The sequence below is a fragment of the Simochromis diagramma genome, unplaced genomic scaffold, assembly GCF_900408965.1.
Source record: "Simochromis diagramma unplaced genomic scaffold, fSimDia1.1 OVJJ01000026.1, whole genome shotgun sequence".
In the NCBI taxonomy this organism is placed as follows: domain Eukaryota; kingdom Metazoa; phylum Chordata; class Actinopteri; order Cichliformes; family Cichlidae; genus Simochromis; species Simochromis diagramma.
Genome location: NW_024386985.1, coordinates 5,799,462 through 5,825,585, shown reverse-complemented (window position 1 = coordinate 5,825,585; position 26,124 = coordinate 5,799,462). Strand labels below are relative to the sequence as shown.

General features: G+C 39.4%; 2 protein-coding genes across 2 annotated transcripts; one reads left to right on the top strand and one right to left on the bottom strand.

Annotated features, from left to right (window-relative positions):
* Positions 1-4,296: 4,296 nt before the first annotated feature.
* foxq2 (forkhead box Q2) lies at positions 4,297-5,785 on the bottom strand. Its single transcript, XM_040040605.1, has 2 exons — positions 5,303-5,785; positions 4,297-4,671 (listed from the first exon to the last, which is right to left on the bottom strand). The coding sequence occupies exons 1-2, from the start codon at positions 5,783-5,785 to the stop codon at positions 4,297-4,299; spliced, it is 858 nt and encodes a 285-aa protein (XP_039896539.1).
* Positions 5,786-10,222: 4,437 nt separating this feature from the next.
* Positions 10,223-23,220, top strand: pias4a (protein inhibitor of activated STAT, 4a). The gene is made up of 11 exons (XM_040039910.1): positions 10,223-10,347; positions 12,205-12,586; positions 12,714-12,798; positions 12,906-12,947; positions 13,136-13,226; positions 15,023-15,151; positions 16,459-16,564; positions 17,080-17,153; positions 18,261-18,421; positions 19,189-19,340; positions 19,481-23,220. Exons 1-11 carry the CDS (start codon positions 10,321-10,323, stop codon positions 19,753-19,755), a joined length of 1,524 nt encoding a protein of 507 aa, XP_039895844.1. The 5' UTR covers positions 10,223-10,320; the 3' UTR covers positions 19,756-23,220.
* The last annotated feature ends 2,904 nt before the right edge of the window (positions 23,221-26,124 follow it).

The window sequence follows — 26,124 nt, the reverse complement described above, 5'->3', positions numbered from 1 at the left end:
ACTATAGGAGGAGAGATGGGGGTGGCATGCATTCTGTTTGCTATGATCATGCAAAGGGGAACACACACAAGGATAAGCATCACATCTGTGCTTTCTTTTCCTAAAAGTCAAGCTAACCCCAAAAAGTTTCCAGTGTGCACCCACCCACCTACCTACCCCCACACACACACACACACACACACATTCACAGCTGGACAAAACTCATGAAATCCTATGTGAACACGAGGAAATCATGCTACTTAGCCACACCTACATTATGGTTTTGGCCAGCACACCAGGGCCTGGTTTTACTTTGTTTTTGTGTTTTGTTTTTATGACTCATTGGGGATGCATGGCTAAATAATCGCATTGGAAATTAATTTCCATAATAAAAAATGAAAAAATGGCAATAAAAAGCAAACCTTTAGCCCAGATAAATGTGCCTAAATATTATCTGCTACAAACATATCATGCATCACGTCTTCTTAACAGGAAAATCCGAAAAGGTTGGCGGGTTGAATACATTCAAACTTTGCAACATCGACTTACATTAAATGGTCGAAAAGCTGCGGGAAATATTCGCTTGCACCTTGCGTCATCTAGTGGTCGGATCCGACCTCTCCCTCTGTCCTGCTGCTCGGCACCTCAGCACGGGGGAAAGAAGGGGGGAAAACCCCACTAGTCTGCTTTTGTCTCCGGGGAGCTCCGGTCGATGCCTCGTCCCACCATATGTCTGATCGCAGCTGCCAATCAACAGGTCAACGCGACCCCGGGGAGACAGACACTGGTGGGGAGAGATCAAACAGTGGACCTCGGGGATGGCAGATGCAGATGAAAAAAAAGGCAATAAAACATTGCTTCAAAGATGGCAACGGTGCACTGGGAGGCAAATTATTGTTAACAGTAATCTGCAGAATAGCGCCTCGCATTCTGATCGATTGACTATTATGGAGTCTTTGAAGCCGAAGTAACGCCGGGCTATTGTTCATAGTGGGACACAACCAGAGAAAAGTAGCTGGTTTTGGTTCAACTATAGCGCTTCCCAAGACTTAAATACTACTTACTTCTATGCAATCATGCTTTCTAATAGAGCTGCAATTTAGGCTCTCCAGCCTTTAGGGCCTATTGAGAGCTATTCAGCTGCAGTCCCACAGCCACAACTTACAGAGACAAATAATTAAGTGAATGAAGACAAAAAGCAAATACTAAATAAGCTGTTCTTAATATTGCAAGTTTGACATTTAATTGCATTTACTTGCATTTTTTTTAAAATATACATTCATTTTCAGCCTTCACTGGATGAAACAGTATCATTATTTCTTGATTTACAACCTGCTGAACACCAGCTTTTATTTATATGTGTGTATATATATATATATATATATATATATATATATATATATATATATATATATATATATATATATATATATATCAGAGCTGTACGTGAGCCAAGGACCCCTGCTTAAATAAAAATACATAATCTTTAGGATTTAAAGTGTTAAGAAAGGGAACTTTTTATATCACCACATATTGAAATTTATAGATTTTTAATACACTGAATTAAGGCTGTTAAATCTATTTATGACTATTTATGATTATCAGTGTCCATCTGAATTTCTTTTGACATTTCGCTGAGCATTATCATTTCAAATAAGAGAAAGGCAGGGAGGACATGTCCTAGAGTGACACATTCCCTTAAATCAGTCACAATCGGTGGGTTGAATAACTGAGCTACAAATGTAGTCAGAGAAACGTGTTCACAGGACAGACAACAACAGCTATAAGGTGAAAACTATAAAATCCTGCACATGAAAAATCATTTTTTCTAGCTGCCTGTATAGCTTCAGCCTCCCTCCTGTGTTGTGTGAACAATGATACACTCTGCCTATAGTCAAATCAGCGCGACACATACAAACTAAAGGGAAGCAGCTTTGGAATGCTGCTGTAAATGTAGTGTATTAAAACACGGCCATAATGTTTCATCGCCATCTCAGCAGGACTGATCTTCTTACCTCACTCTCTGCTAATCAGCAACAAATCTTTGGGCCTTAATCTACGGCCCCCTGCACCCTTCCGCCCATCTCATTAGATTAACAAAACGACATACGCATATGAACACACACACACACTCACACACACAGAGCTCATGACCTCAATCTGATTCTCCTTAAAACGTTCATTATAATCTGGTATGATTATGTTGAACTAAGGTGATGTTACGCACAATATTTTATCTGGAAGAAAATGCAAAAGACCGCTCTGGTTGGCTCTTACGTCTTTAATATGTCAAATATCTACAAAAAAGAACAAAAACACTGTCAGTGAACTTCTCTTCATGTGACGTTTGAATGATTTTAAAACTGATTGTGTCTGTTTATTTAAACAGTTTGGGAATTCTATGTGTGTGCATCGTACACTAATGCATGTTTGTATGCCTCTGTTTGTGCGCGCGAGTGTGTGTGTGTGTGTGCACACGCGAGTGTGTGTGTGTGTGTGTACAGCAAACATATGCAACCAAATTAAAGCCTTAAAGCTGTTGAATTGAAGAGGATTTTAAGCAGAGGCCAAATCATGGGAATTAAGCAAATTAGGTCTCTAATTAGCCGCTGACATTGAATAGGAAGATTTGGCGAACAAAAAATAATTAGATGGTTTTGTCATTGTTCTAATGAACATCGTCAGAAAATAACTGCTCTGCATAGCTCCTGCTCCCTCTCTTGCTCTCTGAATTTATCCCTGTTTGTCCATTCAGATTCTAATCTAATGTCAAATACTGCTTTATTCAAATATTCAATAATTTGCAAATAAGAAGCCCCCGTGAGCCGAGACAAACAAACTTCAGAAAAGTCAATGTATGATCTAATCCTCTTAGGCTGAGGCACTGTGGATGTAAATGCCAACCTTTGCAAGTCAGAGAGGAATTTCACTATTGATGTAAAGCCAGACAGGCAAAGACTGACTTGATTCTTAGTGTGGCAGCATTTTGGTGTCACAAAATAACAACGCTGGATGAACTGTCCAGCTTTAAAGTTTCAATCATATGTGCCATGTTGCACAAAAAGACACATCCACAGATGTTTACATCACCATTACGGCTTCTACACTCCCCTTATTTTGACAGGGACTCTGGCTTAGTGTGTTCAAAAAATGTTTGATACATAAGATAAATTTCAGTGTTTGAATAGCTTTAATATTCTACTTTATGACATTCATCCTCATGTAGGGTTCTTCTCCTGCAGCCTGAAGGTCAGTGGCAGCCCTTACACAGCCTGCCAGCTCAATAAAGAAAGCGCACTACTTTAAATTTATCAGTTATTTTTGTCATATAGCAGCACATAAAGAGAACCAGGGAGCTTTTATTGTTCAGTTTACTTGTCTATTATAGATTTCACAAAAAGCGCTAATGTCAAGGAATGCTACGGCCACCACACTAGTAGTTTAAAAAGCTGTAACCAGCACCAAATGCCAAAAAACAGCATATAACACAATCCACTGAACAGATGCATTACAAACACTAACAGTGTTTGATGAGTGCAGTTTTCCTGTGCAGTCCTCAATCACACACTGCCTCTCTAAACTGGCATTCAGTTGTCAAACCCCTAAGACCCCCTGATCTACATACACTCCCTTAAATACCCTCCCACTTCTCCCCAGTTAATCAGTGCCCCCTCCTCTCAATCTCTCACTGCCTCCTTCCCTTTCCTCCGCTTCCTTCATCCCTGACCTCCCGTGGTTCCCCTCTTTCTGCAGCCGAGGTTACGGATTACACTGTGTGATAAGCTTCCTATTTCTTGAAACTATTTAGGATTGCTGAGATTATCTGGCCTCATTTCCTTGGGAGTTGGCTTTGGAAAGCCTGATTTTAGTCTCTTAATGCAAAAGATTTTGCATCGCGACAGCTTTGACTAATTAGCATCTAACACCGGGTGGTATTTTAGCAAGGGCTCACTTTTAGCAACATCCGCACACACACACCCTCTGCACACACACGTGCACACAGAGCTGACAACACACTTTTTAATGAGCTGATTCCAAACACTTTATTTTTGTTATTCTAAAACATTCTGAATATAAACTCAAGAAGTGCCACAGCTTTAAGACATTCATTTTATTGAATCATCAAATGCCCTAAAATCACTTTGTTCTTACTCATTAACAAGCATATAAACATAATGTAATATTGCCAGAGGGCATTTCAGTTTTAACATTGCCTAATGATATAATCATTAGATTAAAAAAATTCTCTTTTAAGTAATAGTGTTTCAGGGCCAAACTGTTAGCATAGTATACCTCAACAGTACAAACAATTCAATCTCAGGGTACAGAGGCATTTAGGCCCAGGTGGAGCCCTATTTGTGGCTGCATGCTGGACCAAGGCCAGTAGAGTCTGGGTGCCAAGCATTGAAGAGGAAGTGCAGAGGCCTGAGGACAGCACCAGCAGGTTGTTCTGTGGGGACGGACGATGGCGGGGTGGTAGGGCGAGCTCAGGGAGGAAAGCGGGAGCTGTCCTGGCACCCTGCGTACCCTCCGCCTTGCCCTTCGGCAGTGGTAGTCTCCATTGGAAAAGTCCTGATAGTTTGATGGGTGGATCGCCCAGAAGTGGCCTTTACCGTTGTCGCTCCGGCCCGCTTTGATGAAACAGTCGTTTAGGGACAAATTGTGACGCACGCTGTTCCTCCAGTTTTTGTCCTGCGAACAAGAAAACAAATATGTCAGGTCAAAATTAAAGCAGGGGTCAAACAATGTGTCCCCATTGGAAAATTAACACAAGGGGCTGCTAAGTATCACTGATCCGCTTCAGGATGTCACCTTGTCCTGTTGTTGGCAGCATGAGCTGTGGCGTGTCAAGACCGTATATGATCTGAGTAAGTCACAACACCCTGAGTTACCTTTTTAGCACGTCAAACCAGTGATCAACTTTAATCCACTAGGCTTCACCCAATCTGTTGTAGCACCTGGTAAAGGCAGAGGCAGTTTGCAACCTAGCAACAGGATTACTTTATTTGTGATTTCGCCAACAACAAGATCATCTAGTGTCCCTGTGAGCACCTAATTGCCTAACCACTCAGACAGATTACCAGCGCCAAGTAGGTCGCTTTATTTGCGAAAATGGCGGCCACTTTAGTTTTCAGAGACTGAATTAAACACATTTGGGGAACGATGTTTTCCTGTAATCTGCCCTGAAACTGTTTAACAACATCAGCAAACATCTGCTTGGAAATTCTGCTTCGAATTATCGCCCAGTTTCACTTTGAGTTCCTGTACGGTATATCTATCGCTACGTGCTACATACATAGAAAACCACAAGACATGAACATACCTTACTCTTGAAGTATGGGTAATGGTCCATGATCCACTGGTAGATGTCACACAGAAGCAGTTTCTTCTGCTCAGACGCCAGGATCGCTTTGGAGATGAGTGCAATGTATGACTGGTTGGGTTTGTCCGCAGACTTCTCTGTACCGCAGCTCGCAGACGTGGTGGTAGTGGTGGTGGTCACTTCCTCCTCCCCCTCCTCTTTTTGGTCTTCATCCCCCTCATCTTCTTTGGCTTTCCTTTTTTCAGCATCTACCTCTGACCTCTGTAGACCCTTCTCTTGGATCTCACAGCGAATCCCCACCTCTTCGAGTTTAGGATTCTGACGACCTGGCATGTCGTTCGTTATCTGCTCTGCAGCACGACTTGCTGTTGCATCGTCTTTAGAAGCTTTGGCTCCTTTATTAAAGAGCAGGTAGTCAATTGTGAAGCTCAGTCCCAGTCTGTCTCTGCTTCCGTTGCGGCTGCTTCTTTCCTCCATTGTCATTTCTGAATTAAAATATCTCAAGCTCATGGCAAAGGTTTTATTGATTTCACGCTGACTGTTGAACAGGTGTCAGGTCATGAATAAAAAATATCTCTCCCAAACGTCTTCTCAAAACTGTGTATCTAAGTTGCACAGCATGTCTATTGTTCTTTAAAATTAGGAGCCTTCATAAAGCCAGCGTCTCGCTGCCACTAAATTCTTTCACCGAAGACTTACTGTTGACAAGATCACAGATAAAGATGAGCCTCTCAACTGTTGTTAACCTTGATGCGCTCACGAGTGACCCAATCTCAACCTGTGGAAATGACGTCAGTCGCCAAGACTAAATGCGGACGCTTCGTTTGCCAAGAAATTTTCGGTAAATCTTTTCGATTCTTTGATAACCCTGTCAATCCAAACCTATCACTTGGTATCCGTCAGCCTTTTGCTCCCGAATCAAAGAGTTGTGCTTCAAAGATGTGAAGGTGACTCTATTTATATGACTGTGATTTTATCCCTCACAGAAAGGGGCAAAGGAGGCACAGGGGAGGTCCAAGTGGGGGGTCTCAATTGAGGCGGATTATTTTTATTAACCTAAGCAAATCTTTGTAATTACGGGAGATTAAACACTCAAGATTTAGTAAGACATGGTGTGCAAAGGATGGATGTTAGGTGGATGTAGAATCAAAGGCCTTTTAGATGCCAGAGTTATCCTGTTAAAGTCGTTTTGTCCAGGATACTGTCCAAAGAATTACTTCAATTACCATCGAGGAGTAATTAATGGGTCAACTTCAGCACGTTGGAGATAAGTCACGTATTTATTTGCAAAGACCATTAATGTCTCTTGCAGCCATCGACGGCGACGAGGTTACAGAAAAGTGAAGCGTATGAATGACAAATTAGAAAGGTTCACTTCCCGTTCTTGATATAAACTCTTTTAATATTGGATCGTTCAACATCTTTATTTAATTTGTTACCAAATACCTTTTATTACTTCAATTATTAGATGGTGGAAAAATTATTTTTTAACATGTAACAATAAATTACTGCATATATACATGATTTTTTTTTTAGTTCAGTTAAAACAATAATTATATATTTTGTTTAAAATCTGTCTTAAAGATAAAAACTGTCTGTGGTTACTATTAAACCGTATTATATTGTGTTCTGTAACTGTGCAGGATATTTTACTGGCTAATATAGTTTATTTTTTCTGTATGCAAATAATTATTTCCCTTGACTTGAAAATTTGTTATTTCATTAAGTCATTCATTTCTACATTTGATTAAGATTTATCTTTTAATGAAGGTTTTGTTTCAGATCCTTATGGAATAAAAATCTCCTTTAAATCAATTTTGACATGTTGTTTGAACATTTCTAAACCTTTCTCTGTAGGTATGTTGTAATGTCAACAAAAAGGAGATTTGGCTGAATCAGATTCAGCCAAATAAATATCAGATTTATTTATGTTACAATGTACAAATCAAACATCATGCTTCAAACTGCTGAAATTAACATTTTTGGCAATGTTAATTGATTTCATAGTTACAGAAAGTTATTGTTTGTGTGTTTTTGATCAGTGGAAGATTTCTTCAAGCAACACCACATTATGTGCATACTCTCTGCCTGCTTCTTCTAGTGCTTAACTGAAACTGTATCAGACTTACAGTCTATGGTAGGCTATACAGTCACCAGCCACTCTGTTAGGCACACCAGTAATGTGACATGATTGCATGACACAGTGCTACAGATTTGCCAGTAAAACTTTATGGGTGTATTTCCCCTCTAATAAACATATATTTCAACATAGTTTATTTTAAATTACAATATAATTATATTTACATACAAATACTTAAAGGTAGGTGCACTAGAATAAGGGGGTTTAAAGTTGGGTTTGTCCAGGAAGCAAAGAAGTGATTAAACTGTAAATAAATTTAAGTATCACATAAATACATAAATACACAACAAGTATTTTGAAGTAAAGTTCGACATTATAATGATGGCGGCATTTCAATTTTTTTCTTTCACAATCACTGTTCAAACATAACTTTGAAAAGAAGTGTCTCCTTTCCTGCAAAATACATGGAAGTTAGATAAGGTTAAGCACTCCATAATATGGCCTGTAAGATGGAGAAACATTTTTCGTTTTTCCACAAAATTAACATGAAATTTCACCCTACTTAAAATGCAGTACCCCTAATTCTTTTACTTGTTGATAAATTTAAATAAAATGTTGTCATTTTAAATAAAACACATTGAAATTCCTTTTAATTACAGGGGAGTTACACCTTTAGTTGCAGATAGTATTATAAAGTGTTACCGATTTTCAGCTGCACATCCATTATGTGATCTCATTTACCATATCCCAAAAATGCTCTGCTGGACTGAGATCTGGTGACTGTGGGCGCTGTTTGAGTACTCCCGTTTTCAACAAAGTCATCTGAGATCATTTGAACTTTGTGATGCCATGCATTGTCCTGCTGGAAGACACTGCAGTACACTGTGGTCATAAAAAGGATGGACGTGGTCAGCAAGAAACACTCACAAAACCTGTGGTGTTTAAACAATACTCAGTTGCTACTAAGGACCCCAAAATGTGCCAAGTAAATAGCCCCCATACCATGACACCACTAACAGCAGTCTGAACCAATAATACAAAGCAGGGTGGATCCATGCTTTCATTGTTCACCCCAGTTCTGACACTTGCATCCAAACGTAGCAGAAATTGAGACTGTCATTTTGTCCAGTTTTTGTGAGATCACTCAAACTTTAGTCTCATTTTCTTAGCTGACAGAAGGGTCAACATGTGTGTTCAGAGATGCTCTTCTGCCTCAGTTGTAACGAGTGGTTAACTGAGTTTCTTTAGCTTGCCTGTAAGTTCCAAACAGTCTGGCCCGAACCCCTTCTCACTGGATATTTTCTCCTTTTCAAGGAAAATAACAGTAGATCAACAGTTTCTGAAATACTCAATCCAACACATCAGATACTGAAACCCATATCGTGGAGATAGTCATCTAAATTACCTTTCTACACCATTCTGGTGCTCAGAATTTCAACAGCTCATCTTTACCACGTCTATGTGATATTTGCATTAACAGGCATTTGAACAAGAGTACCTAAAAAAGTTTATTTGAATCAGTGTGTGACAGTTATTCAACCTAAATGTTTTTTTATTCTGAATATCTCTGGGATCTTACACAAATAAAAGTGTATTTTCAGCAGAGAATGGATAACGATGTAACTGATTCAACATTAAGTATAATTAACCCACCCTGTTCTCGTAGCATTTACAGCTTTAGCCTGTAGGCATCAGCAGTATGGTGATCTGCTTTGTTCTTTCAGTTTAACAGAGGGGATGCACTTAATCACAGTCAGGTCAAATCATGGACCATATTGCCCTCTTCTGTTTAAGTAATGGAACAAGACACGCATGCACAACATTAAAACACCACTCTATGCAACCTTTCAAGCTATCATTGTAATTAGTTTTATTAAATTATTTTCAGCCTCATACTACGTTTTTGTAGTCACTGCAGTGACTACAAAAACGTGAAGAGTTAGAATTCTAAAAATAACAGCCTTTACTGTGTAAAACATGAAGCTGAGATTATGGGTTTTGTTTTGAGGGGGAGGTGCACTAAACAGAGAATGAATGCATGAATGACTGAAGAAAGGGAATCTCAGATTTCCCATTTAAGTTTTATTTGTAATTTAAATTAATATAATCTTTTTTTTTTTGTAAGTCAGCACAGAAGCAGAGCAATCTGTTCTTTTTGAAATACAGCACTGCCTTATTGACGTTTCCCATCCAAAACGGAGCCACAACAAAACACGCCATGTTATTACATGATACTGCAATTCCCTCAATTGATTTTGGTTTTTCCATGAGGCTATTCTTTGCCCACATGTGAAGAGTTTTGGAAAAGCAGGGCTGGATCATCAATCGGAGCAGATATTTCCCTCAGCAAACATATTTCCATTTTGCTGATGTCTTAACACAACCTGGCATTTGTGATTCAGAGTAGGTATTGCAGGACTATACCTACAGTCTAAGTGTGTTTTCTTAATAAGTCGTTTTAATTTAATTATGAACATGCCTCAGACAAAGCATTAACGCCACATCTCACGGCTGGTCGACTAACCTGAAATGGAATATTTTGCTCGGACGGGAATTGAAGGGACCATGCGACCCAATCCGTTTGACAGCCCATGCTTTCCCGTCACGCTGAATTTAAACTATTTTTAAGACACGAGTTCAGAATATCGCAAAACTATAAAATTGAAACAGCCTCAATATTAAAATACTTTGACACGTGGTGTTATTAATCGACACAGAGGCCTATTTTGGAAGGGAGACCTGCCTCTTAGTGTTTTTTAAAAGTTGTGCTGTAACTTTAAAACAACGTGGTCCCGCCTATTTTCAGTGAATCGCTTCGGATGCTGGCAAAAGTCGCGCTGTGATTGGCTGGAGATGACTGTCTATCGAAGCAGGGTCATTGTTCCATTGGTGCAAGACTGGCCGTCGTCTCTGACTCTCGCGGTACTGCTGCACGAAGATGGCGGCCGAACTGGTGGAAGCGATGGCAAGTAGAGCTTGGTTGGCTTTGATTTGATAGGAGACGTGCGCGGGATTGTGGGCTGAAAGTCACCCCAGTTGTGGGGAAACTGTGGGTTTTGTGCGAATATTATTAAAGGGTATTTACTCTTACAAATGTGGTGTATTTCAAGCACGACGAAACGAACTAGCCTATGGTGCTAAGGTAGCTAGCCTGCCTGGAAATGTTAACCAGGCAAGTGCGTTGGTTCACCTAGCATCACGCTGGCTCTGGAGGAAGACACCGAAAATGAATGATGAGACCATATAAGCGTGTGGTTGTTTTTGGTCTAGCCTGATTTCTGGCATGTTACCGTTTGACGTTATTTGGCTTACAGGAATATCTGTAGTTCACCGGTTAGTTTATTGAACTGTGCACCTGTCAAAATATCTAGCAGTCGTGATTGAATGCCGAGTGTGAGAAGCTAGCCCGGCGATAGCGCAGGCTACACTAGCAACGTTCAAGTGAGGTTGAGCAGTCTGTAACGCAGCTGTATTTGAAGCTCAGCGGTTCAGTCGGATCCATCCATAAAGTCCTGTTTTTTTTGGATTTTTTTTTTAATATAGACATGAAGCAGTTCTCCACTTATGTCTATTTCGGCCATGTCAGACAAAGCTGAGGCTTGTCTGGCGGCTAAACAACAACATCCCGTGTTTTGCCCCTAGAGCCCAGTTCGTGTGCTCTCTGCTTCATCATAAGTAAATAATAATTTTCTTTTTAAAAAAACGACCTCACATAGGATGATACGACCACATACGGTATTCATATAATCGATTCCATATGTTATGCAAGTATTGTATATAGGCTGCAGAAAATTGGCGCATATTATGTCGAGAATGAGAGATTCTGCGTTTACTTTGCAGTTCAATGTGCGTCTGCACCTCATATGTTTTTACTAAATAAACATCCTCTCCTGCTACGGTGTGTCTTCAGCTTACATTTTTCGGATTGGTGTACAAATGAGGTTGTTAAGCCATAAACAACAAATTAAAATTATATTAAACAGTTAATGGAGCCATAAACATGCAGAATTTGCAAAGCCGTATTTGTCTTACATTTGTTGTGGACTGTAAACAGATTGTATGTATAAAATTTCATGTAGGTAAGAACTATTGCACTATTTTCACATTTCTAGGCCACTAACAAGAAATAGTAGTTTTTAGGCACCTATTTCATTGTAACTGAACCTGCCAGACTATTCCTTTAGCTTTCTGTGTGTTAAATGACAGATAGTGTGGATGGAATTAGTGCGTTTCCAAGGTCTATTCATACTTTTAAGCCACCTTTGGAAGTTTATGGTTCTAAAGCCTAATTAACACTACCACAATTAGTGTGATCACTTGAATCATGGCCAAGCCATTGTTCTTAGAGTTGGAAGTGAACTTCTTAATATAGCCAGCTAATTACAACACACTTTAAATCCTCTATAGGATTAAAGTGACCAAGGACAGATGCTAATTTTAGCAAGTACCAAGCAGTTTGGTGAACAACTCTGTTCTACATATAAGTTACCTGTAATTAACTCTGTGCATCTTCCAAGGGTTAAAAAGAAGTGTGTAGGTGTGTTTACGCAGGACTTTGGACACGATATTAAATTATTTCATTCATTTACTTAATAGATTTACTTGAGTAAAATGAAAGAATATAAACAACATGTATCTTCCTCTCTTGGACAAATGTGAAAATGGTAATTGGCATTGTATAAACTCCTTCATTTGAGATGTGGCTCTTGAAAAAAAGTCTGAACTTGGAAATTAACTTTGTCACTTCAGCCTTTCCAGAAATCTAATTGTTTTTGTGATCCTGTTATATTTTTGTATTTTTTTGGTCTTGTTTTCTCACTAGAATATGGTCAAAAGTTTCCGGGTCTCAGACCTGCAGACGCTGCTGGCCTCAATGGGTCGCAGCAAAAGTGGGCTGAAGCAAGACCTGGTGGGGCGTGCGTTGAGGCTAGTGCAGACCGAATACAGCCCAGAGCTGCTGAAGAACGTCCGGCAGCTCTACGAGTCACGTTTCCCTAAAACATCTGGATGGCTGGCTGCACGACGTCCGGAAAGTGTCCCAGTTAACTACTCATCCCTCAGCTCTTCCCCTACTGCCACCTCTCAGGGCGCAGACTACCTCAACGGCATTTCCAAACCGATCACCACACCTGCAGCAGAGGTGAAGCTAGTGCCACTGCCCTTCTACCAAACTTTAGAGACACTGCTACTACCAACAGAGCTAAGTGAGTGTGGACTATTTGTTAGGCTTTTTGTCTTTTTGTGTTTTTGGAAAACGTTGCATTTTTACTCGACGTTGAGAATTTGCACTGTTCTCTTTTTACAATGGATTTTGTCTCCATCTGCTTACAGTTGCCCAGAACAGTGAGAAACTCCAGGACAGTCAGTGCATCTTTGAGTTAACACCCAGCCAAGCAGACCAGATTCGAAATGCAAGGTAAAAAGTCACACTGTCTGTTAAAACTGCACTTTAGGTTAACCCCAGGTTAATATAAAAATATCTCTGTGAAGCTCATTTTAATTCGTGACCTATTATTTTCTTAGTGAACTTCGTCCAGGAATCCGATCAATCCAAGTGGTTCTTAGGTAAGTTCCCAGTAAAAACATTCGGGGGGGGGGGGGGGTTGATTTTTTGGTAGTGACTGTGTCATAAAAATATCATAATTCAAACCAACAAGGATAAATTGCTTCTTTTTATATACAGTGTTTGTGTTTAGTCTCTTACAATAGAAGACCTCACTCATTTATTCCTCTGTTACTGCTCTCTGTTGCAGAATCTGTTACACAGACTCCATTGGTGTTCAGGAGGACCAGTATCCTCCCAACATAGCTGTCAAAGTTAATCAGTCCTACTGTCATGTGCCGGTGAGTTGATTAACTCTGAAATGTCCCACACCTTCATAATACAGACATGACTAAAGCTGGGCTTGTTTTCCTGTTTTGAAGTGTGTTCTCAATCATAGCTCATAGCATCGTTTTCAGATACACTCAGGGTGTCAGTCACAGATGTTTTACCAGGTCAGTGATAAAATGTCATAATATGACAATGATGGATAATATAACCTAATGTAAGTGTGTCTTGAACAACATAAAGGGGAAAAATAAGATTTGGGTAAAGATGATGTTGGCTTATCTGAAGACCTCAGGAAACAAAACTTTAGGAGGAAGCTCTCCAGCTGGCCGATACTATGTGGCTTAAGGTGTGCCACAAGAAATCGAACTGGCAGGGTAGCACCTAGATGACAGGTTAGGAGGGTGTGACTATGACCTCCCGAGGATTCAAATTTGGCCATAAATGTCTAAATTTGGGCTCCTGGCCTAATCCTGCCATTCTGTCTAGTACACAGATATTTTAATCTCTGACTGTTTGTACATACTGTGAATTGTTGAAAAGCTCCATTGTGCTTTAGATAACGTGAGTTCTAAATGTCTCAAGAAATTTTAAGAGGTTTAAATTCCCTTGCCTCGTAATCACACTTTTAAACTTTAATTTGAACCTTCTTTTTTTTTTTTTTTTAAGCTGCTAGCCTGATAATTCTGATAATTAAGTCATTTTCAAGCGGAATTGACATCTGTTACAAATTTCACTCTCTTAAATATCAGATTTCATTTTTGAAATTGTAAATTAGCGTTGGGTTAAAGTCTGAAAAATTTAACACAGTATTTCATTGCCATTTCCAATAATGATATTTATGATCGATGTAGAAAACTATAGTGAATGATGTTTTATGATCGTACCTTGCAAACAGCAGCATTTATTTAAATGGGCTTTTCTACTCTACTGGAGCACTCAAAGTGCTTTATATAACATGCCTCTTTCAACCATCCACACACATGTCTATACGTACATGCATAATTTATAATATATATATTACCCTATTATAGGCCCGAATGAAAAGCACTTTGTATTCATACATACTCACATTTGGGTGGATGCATTTGAGCACTTTGGGGTTCGGTATCTTGCCCAACAATACTTTGGCATCTGCAGAGATCAAACCACCAACCTTCCACTTAGTAGATGACCTGCTCTACCTCCTGAGCCACAGACACCCAGTGCAAACAAAATAAAGGGAAAATTCCATCCTTTTCCAAAGATCTGCGGTCATTCATGAAAGCACCTAATACATGATTGATTGCTACAAGATGCCAGCATCATTGTAGTGCAATAATAATGTTGGATGTACAGTAATAATAATAATAATGAAAGTAAGTACAGAAGAGAAAAATTATGCATAAAGATTGTTTAAGTTACTCCCTTTTTATTGAATTGTAATCACAGGCTGTCATGTGGCTCTCACTCAAGGCATGTCGGGGCTTGTCTTGTTGTGCTAGCAGTAGAAGTAAACACGTGGCTTTGATATCATGATTTAACTTGTTTGTTTTGTTTTTTATTTGTACTGGTATTATCTCAAATGATATATGTCACAGCCCTATTGTAAACTGAATATTTTGATTGAAGGTAAATCAACACTTAAAAATATGACCTCCAGCTCATATTGCAGGTTAGCTGTGCATGGTAAAGGAAACAACCCTCATTTGTGCTAAAAGTAGTGTGAAGAAGGTGTCTGTTTTGAAATTATGAAAAGATATTTGAGATGAAGTATTACATAATTAACTGTTGCAGTCTTATTTATTTTTAAATTGTGTGTGTTTTACAGGGATATTATCCTTCCAATAAGCCTGGTGTTGAACCTCGTCGTCCTTGTCGTCCTATAAACATCACTCCGTGGTTGCACCTCTCCAATGTCACCAACAGAGTCACCATCACCTGGGGAAACTTTGGAAAGGTCAGTTGAATCCTGCCTTTTGCAGCCGTAGCTCTCAGGGTTGTCATTAGCACAGATATTTTTTATTTATTTATTTTTTATTCTGCTAATCTGTCCAGCTCCTCTTGGAAGGTTCTGTAATTCATCGAGGCATGCTGATACTTGTAGATCTTTGAGTGTTTCATTGGCCTCACTCGACTGCATGTGTAATACACCTTTGTAAGCACGGTTGCCACCACACTGAGTATTTTGAGAGAGTATGTGTGTAGACAGAAGGGACTTTTGGTTAGGTTTGTTATCACATTTTGTACAAACAAGAAGGTTTGTGCAAATCTTGAGCAACTTCATTTTAGTCACAGCTTGATCACACGTGATGAAACGGCTCAATTTAAAAGTGTCGTGTACTTGAGGTAATGCACATTCCACACATTTTGTCTGCAGTTGCCATGTATAAATAATAAATTCACTGCTCAGCATATAGAGTCTGTAAAAGTCTAAAATTTTCTTGGCCTAGCAAGTTTCAGAAGAAGTCTGTGTGATATAATCCATAACGGGTAGGCGATATAGCCTCAAAATATCACTGTATTTAAAGAAAACTAATAATGATATTAGTGGCATTATATACACACACACACACACACACACACACACACACACACACACACACACACACACAGTTTTATTGGCCGGAACATTTCTAAGTGTAAGTACAAAAGTGGCATTTCCCATCCTGCTTTTGTAGTGGACTTTTGTCACTGATGACACTTCTTCTAATTAAAGTTTGATACAGTGATATAACATTAGTCAAATGTAAGCGCAAGAATAGCGCAGGGACTATTTTCTCTAATCCCCTATTTAAAAAATGTAAACACTATATTTGAAAAAAGCTTCGCACTTTAATTTAACAATAACTGTAATAATTAACTATATAACTCGTCAGTGCTGCCCAGTATTGTCACATAATAAAACCGAAAATAATAATGGATTGTTATTATTTTCTCTCTCTAGCGAGTCTCATATATATATTTTTACGTGGAAAGATTAAATGGTGAATATTTCATCACTCGCCTGTGAATTGTAACCACAATCAAACATGGGGAACATTCTTTATACAAAATAATTTTATGTGCTGCTTGTCCAAGTTGCAGATTCACTGATGTCTCATAATTGTTAGAGAGGTTACCTTGTACTAGTTTGATGGTTCTGTTTCAAAATTTTGAGTGAATTCTTACAATAACATCGTGTTTAAATTCCACTATCAGTTCCCGATTCTCTGTGGATAAATTCTTGTTACATTTTATTAAAAATCTGTTGATCTGTGTTTGCAGCGTTACTCTGTGGCGGTGTATTTAGTGAGGGTCTTCACCGCAGCAGACCTCTTCAGCCAGCTTAAACTCTGCTCAGTTGAGAGTGCAGAACGCTGCCGTGAGCGCAGTAAGTGATGCTTTTACACTCACCAAAATATTTTTGCTTGCAGCTTTCACATTCAGAGTAAGATGAAAGGTACACAAAGTCACTTCAGTGCAGAATGTAGGAGTCAATAACTGAACATTTTGTTTCTGGTATGACTGGATTTTGCACGGATGTGTGTCAAGGATCAGTTCGAGGTTGTTCCTCCAGTGTACACATTTCCTTTTTTAGTCCTGCCACATGTCTTTGATATTTGCACATTGTAAAGTAATGACATCAGACTAATAATAGCAAGCACTTGGAGTTTCAACACTAAATTTTGAGTTTTAACATAATAAAATAATTGTTGATGGCTAAAACCTGTGTAGGTCTAAGTTTTTGGAACATTGATCAGGATTCAGTAAAAAATGTAATCTTTAAGTGGAATCGTTATCAGTAAAAACTGTTTATATCCATTCTCGCTGTGTAGTTAATTTTAAATAATGTAGAATAATGTCTGGTACAGAATGTAATAACCGTGTACTTACATTTATCTACAGTACAAGACAAACTACGCTTCGACCCAGAGAGCGAGATTGCGACCACAGGACTCAGAGTGTCTCTCATCTGTCCAGTGAGTACATCCTGATCACAAATGGAGGGGCTTTAAAACACAAAGCAACTCGTGCCACATTTGCTGCAAATATGCATTATGATTTCTGCTCAGTCAGAGCAGAAAAGCAGGACAATCTACAGCGTGGAGGGAATATCTTCACCACATTAATCAAATATTCAGTTTAAACAGTTTACCTCCATTACATCCATTCAACCTTGGAGTGAAAGCAAAGCTATGTTTATACTGCTGTTCTACAGTGAATATCTGTTTGTAGAAAGCTCATTGTGTCCATGCACATTTATTTAATACATTATTCAATAATAAGGTTTTGGGGTTTAAATGGCTTTGTGACAAATAATTGAGCAGTGTAATAGGCTGACTCTCTAGCGAGTCTCATCCTGTGGCCATACTCTGACTCCACCATCTTGGATTGCAGCTCTCAACGGCAGCCTTTGTGCTGCTCAGCAGCTTCTGTGAGCTTGACAGAGCAGCACATGAACCAGTTTTCCAGTTGTTATAGTGTCTGTTCGCAGTCCAGAAACTTGCAGCACACCTCCAGGATAGGATTGCCATTACCAGCTGCAGTCCAGCACAGTGTAGTGGGAATCCTGTCTGTGAGACAAGATCCTCTCTGAGGAAGCAGCTGACTCATAATAAGTAATGTCACACTGATGACCTGGCCAGCCTGAAAACATTACAGGAAGGACAAGGCCAAGCTGGATATCAGCGACAAACTTTGACTATAAGAGCAAGGTCTTTGTCAAATAGTAAAGTGATTGCAGATTGCTCCTTAAACTCATAAAACACTGCCAAAGTTATTCACCACATATATCTGTGCGAGTGTGTAATAGATGGGGCCAGCTCGCCCACTAATGTCTGTGGGTGGGGAAACTCTGTGACCATTTGGAAGGAAACTTGTTTCCAGGACATCGATTGACAAATACAGAGAGAAATGTTGTTTTAGTGCAGTGCTGTCGGAAAATATTGTTTCACAGTCCTGTGGCTCTGTTGTCATGCTGTGTCTAAAAGCCCCTCAATTTATTTAACTATTAGAAAACTCCCAAAATGTTTTAAAAAGCATGATATCACCCGATATCACATCTGTTCCTTTTTTCTCGCTTCCAGCTGGTGAAGATGCGGCTTGGGGTACCATGTCGAGTGTTAACTTGTGCCCACCTTCAGTGTTTCGATGCAGTCTTTTTCCTTCAGATGAATGAAAAGAAGCCCACATGGACTTGCCCAGTCTGTGACAAGCCCGCTCCATTTGAGCTCCTCACTATTGATGGGTAAGGAGATGAGAGCATGCTTTGACTTGTCCCGCCCCTGCAGCTTTGTCAGTAAATTCTCAAAGTTTGTATTGTGTAATTTTGAGTACCTGTATGTGATGCCAGTTTGAGGAACATCATTGAAGCTGCAGAGATGTTTTAGGGATTCTTGATACAAGCTCAACCATGCACCAACATGTACTGCTTTCTTTTTTTTCTTTTTATTTGGTCTGGTATGAACACTCATTGTGTTTCAAAATTTGTCATTCTCCACCTGCTGTTCATTTATGTTACAGAAGCGACACTTGTGTGTTTCATTTACCAGCACAACAGATAATTCTTAATACGAAAAGTATGTTTAAAAAAAAAAAGCAATTTACGGTTTTGTTCTTGGAAGTTCTCAGCAGCTCTCACAAACACATCTTATTGTAGCAAAGACTGAAAGCTTTGTGCAACATATATTTACATTCCTTAAACTAAGTTTGCTTGAAAGACCTTTTTTTTTACCTGACCCAGGTTTGATATTTGAAAGTGTAATCATGAAGTATTGTTTTCCTAAATGGCCTTTCATTCATGAAAGAGATTAAAGTATATGTTGTGTTTTTCTTCATCGGAACTTCAGTATCTTGACATATATATGTTGTAATGGCATTAATGGTATAATATAATAATGGTATTATTATTTCATTTCTAATTGTGCGTTTGAGTGAGAACTGAGCTATTAGTTTGATTTTCCCGTGTATAAACTTATTTTGTGACACGTCTCTAATGGCCGGTGTGCATTTCAGGCTGTTATCTGAGATTCTAAAAGAAACGAGTGAGGACATTGAGGAGATAGAGTACTTAACAGACGGCTCCTGGCGACCCATCAGAGATGAGAAGGAGAGGGAGCGGGAAAGAGAACGCAGTAACACACCTGACTACCCAGTTGTTGATATATGTAAGTTTTCAGCCCTGTCACATCCCCTTGTCCGTAGTTGTTTTGGGGGGTTTTTGCACTGTGTGTGTGTGTTTGTGTGCGCTGAAGGTAATGAGAGTAAAATCTTCTTCCTTACCTTGAAATTGTATTCCTCTCTGTAGGCATTCCTGAAGCAAATGGCCATTCACCAGCCCACAGCAGCACTAGTCTGACGGCCAAGTCTGGAAGCAGTTCTGTGGGGATGCCAGGAGTCACGGGAGCACCTGCTGTGGCACCGGGTGGGGGTGCGGTGGTAGATCTGACTCTTGACTCTTCCTCTGAGGAGGAGGGGGGCGGGGCTGGAGGAGACAGTGAGGACACTGAGGACAGCGCCGACAGTCCTGCCCCAAAGAGGGGCCGATACAACTACGACAAGGACCTGGTCACTGCCTACTGACCCCACCACTCTGTCCCCTCTTAGACTGACACACAGAGACAGAGAGGCAGGGGCCTTAAAACATGAGGACAGGAACACAGTAATCCACTAGATGCAACAACCCACCCTTTTGCCCCAGCGTCAGAGCCTTTTAGCAGCTCTGGTTTATATCCAGGCAGGCAGACAAACACGTACTCAAACATGCACTGTCCATGGTTCTTCAGTCTACAGTGATAAGGATTCCTCTTTGTACTGTACACCACTGGAAGCTACTCTTACACTTCTTGATCAATTGTCACCCTACAGTGAACATCTGTACTGTCCTGCCTCTGCTGAAGAGACTGAATGGATTGAGCACCCCACCACAGTCACAACCCTTGCTTCTCTCTTTCCAGACTATTCCCACTCCGACCTCGTCTCTCTTTGTATATGACTTGGAATTCCTGGCTCTTTTAGCCATGGGCGTTCAATGTTTGCGTCTCTGATTTTTGTCACAGTTGTGATGCACAGGCAAGTTGAAAATGGAAGCTCCTCAGTAGTTTTTGGTAGAAGGTGGAAAACAAGTGAAAACATTTGTGGGAGGACACAGCAGAGATATCTGAAGTGTGATGCAAATTTAAACCTTTCCTATTTTGTTCTTTGTTGACAGAATGAATTCAAAGCTTGAAAGGGTTTTTTCAGGAATTTATCATTTTTATTATGAAATGGCAGGACACAATACTGGCTTCAGTGTGTGATTTCCATTTTTATTTTGTCCTTAGATAAAAAGAACCTACCTCAGTCATAAAAACTTGGCAGACTGACCAGAGAGTAGCTTTGAAAGAAGACGGAAGAATTGACGAGTTTTTCTGAATCCAATTTTACACTGGATATAGTGTTTTCCTGCATTTTGTTGTTGTTTGTTTTGGGTTTTTTTATTCCATTGTTTCATTCAGCTCTGATCCCTCTGTAACAAAAAAAAAGAAAAATCTTGGTTGAAGGAGAGTTCGAGTATGAATAACCAGGCTAACTGTAGGAGTGAGAGACATTCAAAAACTGGTCAGCAACTGTTTCACTCTGTAAAACATTTCTGCAGTTGTGTCTGTAACAGGATTTCTTAGGATTGGTATCTCAGAATTCCACATGGATCTAGCTCATCAAAATTACTGCGTGGCAGCTATGCCAAAGCAGACATCTTTTAAGAGTTCACTGAGGGGGAAATGGTTATGAGGTGCCTTTTTTGTTGAAGTAGTAAAGAGTGAAGCCTATGGTTTTAAGCGCAGCTGAGCTAGCCTTTAGATGAGAACCCCAGTCCGCGACCGCATGTTTAAATCAATATTTTCCAGTCAAGTGGACAGAACAGGATTTCAGAGTCATCATTTTATCCCACAGTTGTGACCTGCTTTGAAACTATCATATTTATTTAAGACCATGGCATTCTCTTAATAGTTTGTGGTAAATCTACATAATACTTGGCATAGTTCTGTATAGACTGGAGCTCTTGATTGCTGGTATTTGGTGTGGAGATGTACATTGATCTGTGCTCACGGCTCTGCTGTTGAACGCTGCTTTCTTTGCCACTGAATGAATCCGACCTGGGTCAAAGTGCCATTCGGAGTATTTTGCTGCAGTGGGTTCAACATGTCTGACACAACAAAACTTAATGAAGTGTCATCGAGTGAAACCCCAACAAGTTGAAAGTCATTGATTAGGTTACAGATGGTCGTGTCTGGAACAAGTAGCGCGCTTCGACCAGCAGCCCTTCTCTGCCTACTATCAATGTAGATAAGGTCATATCTATTTGATGCAATAGAATTGGACTTTAATTGCTACATGCTGTAGGCTTACAACTTCCTCTGCACCTGCACTAATATTGTCTGTATGTGATGGCTGCTCCTCACACAGGGATCAGTGTTTTCTCTGCATTTACTGCTTGGGATTGGTGGCAGTGTTAACCACAGCTACAACTTCGATTCTTTTTTTTTTTTTCTTCCCGTTTTCTTATTCTAGATTTTGATTGTAGAGTTTTACCCAATTCTGTGTTGTTAAGCATTTTTATTGAAGCTTGTAGCTAATCTTGCAGATACCCGTCTTGTAGGCCCAGAGGAACACTGGCTCAGATCCTATCTACCTGTTCTTGGTCAGTGCTGTAACATTATCGGCAGAAGGAGTGGCTTCTTGGAGTAACATTAGAGTTGTTGTATTTACTTCACCTGTCTGCTCCGCTCTGTGCCACCCCCACAGGGGAAGCAGTAAGAGAGACTCTGGGCATGCATTTGGGTTTATCTGCAGGGGGATCATCAGTGTTGGTTTCAGAAGAAGAAGAAAAAAACTTGCTAGAGCTGTTTGCACTTTCATGTGATGCATTCATCGACTTAATAATGCTTTATTTATTTTAAAAGCTCCCATGTAGTGCGTGTTAAGGGACCCCCGCCCATTGTGAACATTTGTCATCATTCGTCTTGTCCATACGAATCAGAAAATGTGAAAGTGGACGCGGTCCTATTCCACCGTGACAGGGTTGGAAAGGCGCTCTGCATGTTTTGCTTCCCTTTGCTGTCAGCACAGGATTTCTTTTGACTTGCTCAAGTGCACAGAAATGACATATACACATCAATCTGAGGCCTCGCTGTTCCAAGTGCATCCTCTGACATCGTTGATGATTGAAAAAGTAGATGGAGTCAAATGTGGTCTTCCATTTTTCTTCTTTTGATGGCTCACAAAATCAATATACAGATAGAAAAATATTTTGGGAATCCGCACAAGACTGACTGATGGCATTTGGCCTCTAACGCATCAGTGTGTCCCTGAAAAGATATTTAAGGTGCTTTGAAGCAAAATATTGTAAAAAAAAAAAACTCTAATAGCCGCCTTTAAGGCATTCTGCATTTGTAACTAACTGCTATACATATGAAAATCACTTTTTTCATTTGTTGCTATGTTAGAGAAGGTCATTATTTGTGTGGCTCTCCTAAACTTCTCATTGCCTTATGGTTAAAGATGAGAGATGGTGCAGGTAGTTGCTGTGGAACTGAGCCAGGTAATTTTGCAGATTGGGAGCTAGAGAGCGAGCTGAGGGCCTGGTGTTTTTGTAGTGGCATCTCTTCTTGTAATAATGCATAAGGTAGCATGGGCAGAGGCTTACAATCCATGATGTAAATGTTTTGTTTTTGTTTTGTTTTTTGTTTTTTTTTTTATATATGTTCATATTAAAGACAATAAAATTTAAATAATATTTTATTAAGCCTTGAATTGCCTCCAGTTCCTATAGGCAAGTGGAAAATAAGAAGTTGTAGAGGGCAGCAGCACTGGAAGCTGATGCCACTCACTATTGGGAGGACTGGTTAACATGTGGATTGTCATATCTGTACCAAAAGCTCAGATCTGGGGACTCATTTGATGCCTGTTGAGGATAAAACTGTAAAATTAAAAAAAGAAAAAAAATGATCGTATTCTAACAGCTGTTATTGACGTGTGGAATTAATTAAAAATCAGTTCTTAAAAACAGCAGTCTGCATTTTTTTTTTTTATCTTAGATTTTCTGAATTTATTGAGCTGGGCAGCCTTGTGATGGATTGCAAACTTTGAACTGTTCGGCGTGCCTACTTTTCTTAAAAAAGGTACGCTTCAACTCCAGAAGAAGAAAATGTGTTTTGAATAAAATCCATCCCGCCTGAGTATCAGGGAGGATTGTGGGGGTTTTACTGTTTTAAAAATAAAAGATTACCACTGGTAGCATCACTGGGATGTCATAGTTACATAAAATATTTTGTAAACTTTTTTTGCCATTATTAGACCGTTGAGTGCTGACAGGAAATGAGAACGATAGCGATGAGTAGCGTACTGGAACGATGTCACACTGCAGTCTAATTGGGGATTCAGGTTTAGCACAACTGAAACCTTTATATTCATCACAGACAAAAGCAACACGTATTTATCTGTAGTTGTTTCCCATCCTGTCACAAAAACAGTTCCTGGAGTTGTCAGAAGTTTTTTTTTTGTTTTTTTTTTTTTTTTTTTTTTAAATGTAGAAAAAAAACAACATTTTTCACATCTGAAGAAAAGACTACACAAATACTTGGTCCTCTTTCTGTTTGGCGTCCACAGATTAGAGACAGAAACTTCAACATGAAAACAGCCTCATTTAGTCATTTCTGCTACAAAGGCTTTGATATATATATATTTTTGGGTTTTTTAAGTGAGCGCACCTTTATTCTTAGAAACTTGTACCCCCTTTAGCAGAAATTATGCCAGCATTGCATTTGTCCCCATTCTGACTAAAGCTTTGACGCCTCTTTCAGTTGCAAGATTATTGAAGGTTTTATTGCTTTTCCTTCCCATTTCAAATCCCTCCATTATATCACAGTGATCTTCAAAACTGCATAGCAGGCCATTCTTTTCTTTCTTTTTTTCCCCTTCCATTTGAGCCATTCCCTGGATTTGTTTGTACGCAGGGGATCATTACTCTGAAAGCTCCACTTCCAATCCAACTTCAGTTTTGGGTCTACTGGCCTCACATGTACTTGAACCATATTTTGAAATGTTGAGGAAATCGCAGCTGAAAGAATTCATGAAAGGAATTCATTCCCTAAGGCAGCAACAATGCTTTAAACCAACCCAGCACTGTGCTTTATAACAGCTGCAAGCTTCTTCTCCCGAGGTCACGTGTCTGCCCTCATGTTTCCGTTGCCAACCAGTGCGTTGATTCCTCTGTGGGGAGAACATTACCCCAAAAGACCTGGGCTCGCCTCATGTTTTTAATGTCAAACACTAGTTTAATAATCTAAAAATCTCTTTATTATAGTGGGCTGTAAGGCAAACTGCTGGAAGAGTTATTTAAAGATGCTGTGATGAAATTCTGGTGCTCTGGGCCTCTACTCTGATGGACCAGCCAGTTCTGGACACATTATTGGTCATCTGAAAAAACTTTTAAAAACCTGAATCAAACACAGTCATCCACACCTTTAGACATCTTTAGAGTTTGGCAGGTTTGGTGATTCATGTGGAACTCTGAAATCTATTTGTTAATTGCTGGGCAGCACTTATTTAGTGTAATGGATGTGTCTGTTTTTTCAGGTTGCTTAAATCTTAATAACAAACCATCTGTTTTATGTGTTATTTATCTGATCAAGTGACCTTTAATAATAAGAACATGTCTGCTTGTTCACACTGGAAGGAAGACCCATCCAACTACAACAATATTTTGTAAATATTTTAATATTACAAATTTCATTGATGAGTTTCTTTTTATCATAGTGATGTTGAACTTGACTAAGATATATTAAAGAGTCACAGCAGATCACAAGACTGTCAGGATTTTTTTCCCACAAAAGAAGCACATGATAAGTGCGCCTCTTCTTTCTTCTGCTGTCTTTAGAGGTCACTACAGTAGATCATCTCTATTCCTACTCTAACCTCCTCTGTCACCCCAGTCCTCTGTGTGTCCTCCTTCACTTCATCCATGAACAACCTCCTCTTCTTCTACTGACTCCATATTTAGCACCTTTTGTCCAGTGTATCATTATCTCTCTACATGTCCAGATCATCTCTCTAACTTTATCTGCAAAGCGATCGACCTGAGCTGTACCTCTAATGTACTCATTTCCTGTCCATAACCAGATGATAGTGTGATACTTATTATATATAGTGTTCTGTCTCACAGTTCAGGATGTTACTGAAAACTGAGCCATCTAAAAATGGTATCTGCTTGGTTGTTATACCATATATTTTATTAATGAGTACGAGTACATGAATACATCTCACTGGCATCGAAAACCTTTTTTGCACAGGAAATCTGGGGAAACTTGTGGTATTTACTGTTTGTAAAAGACAATAACAGAGAATGATTCAGTCATTTGATATATTAACATTAGGCCATAGATGACCGTGGTTTGTTTTTCCACACGGGTACATGTTATATGAAACATAATTATTTTAATAGAAAGCTCATGCCAAAATAGAAATATTTTTGATTTTTTGACAAGATGACTCTAAAGCCACTCAATCGAATTTGACCGGTAGAGCATGGCCAAAAAAGACCCCATAAAATATTAGTGTATATATGGACATTTTTCTAAAAAGAAATCATTTTTTAAACTACAACACTCCGCCCCCCTCCTTCTCAAAACTCTGTCAAATACAGTTTTTTACGATGTACAATTAAGAAGAAGAAAATCGCTCCCAGGTGGGGTCTTTTATATTTTTAGTTTCATATCACGATCGTTTCTGATTTAAGATGAAGTGAAACTATCTTCACTTGAGCCTGTTATTGCCAACCACCGCCAGCAGATGGCAGCAAACACTGCCCCCCTCTTCTGTTCTTGTGTGTTTACTTATTACTAATAAATACACAAAGCTGCACAGGGCAGATGACATATGGTTAAAATGAGCTTGTTCCCCGTTAAAAACAAT

Excerpts from the sequence above, each read along its gene's own strand:
- pias4a (XM_040039910.1), top strand. The coding sequence starts at position 10,321 with ATGGCGGCCGAACTGGTGGAAGCGATG. Across the intron at positions 15,152-16,458 it reads CCTGGGGAAACTTTGGAAAG|CGTTACTCTGTGGCGGTGTA; the intron begins GTCAGTTGAATC and ends CTGTGTTTGCAG. Across the intron at positions 19,341-19,480 it reads CTACCCAGTTGTTGATATAT|GCATTCCTGAAGCAAATGGC; the intron begins GTAAGTTTTCAG and ends TCCTCTCTGTAG.
- foxq2 (XM_040040605.1), bottom strand. The coding sequence starts at position 5,785 with ATGACAATGGAGGAAAGAAGCAGCCGCAACGGAAGCAGAGACAGACTG. Across the intron at positions 4,672-5,302 it reads ACCCATACTTCAAGAGTAAG|GACAAAAACTGGAGGAACAG; the intron begins GTATGTTCATGT and ends TCTTGTTCGCAG.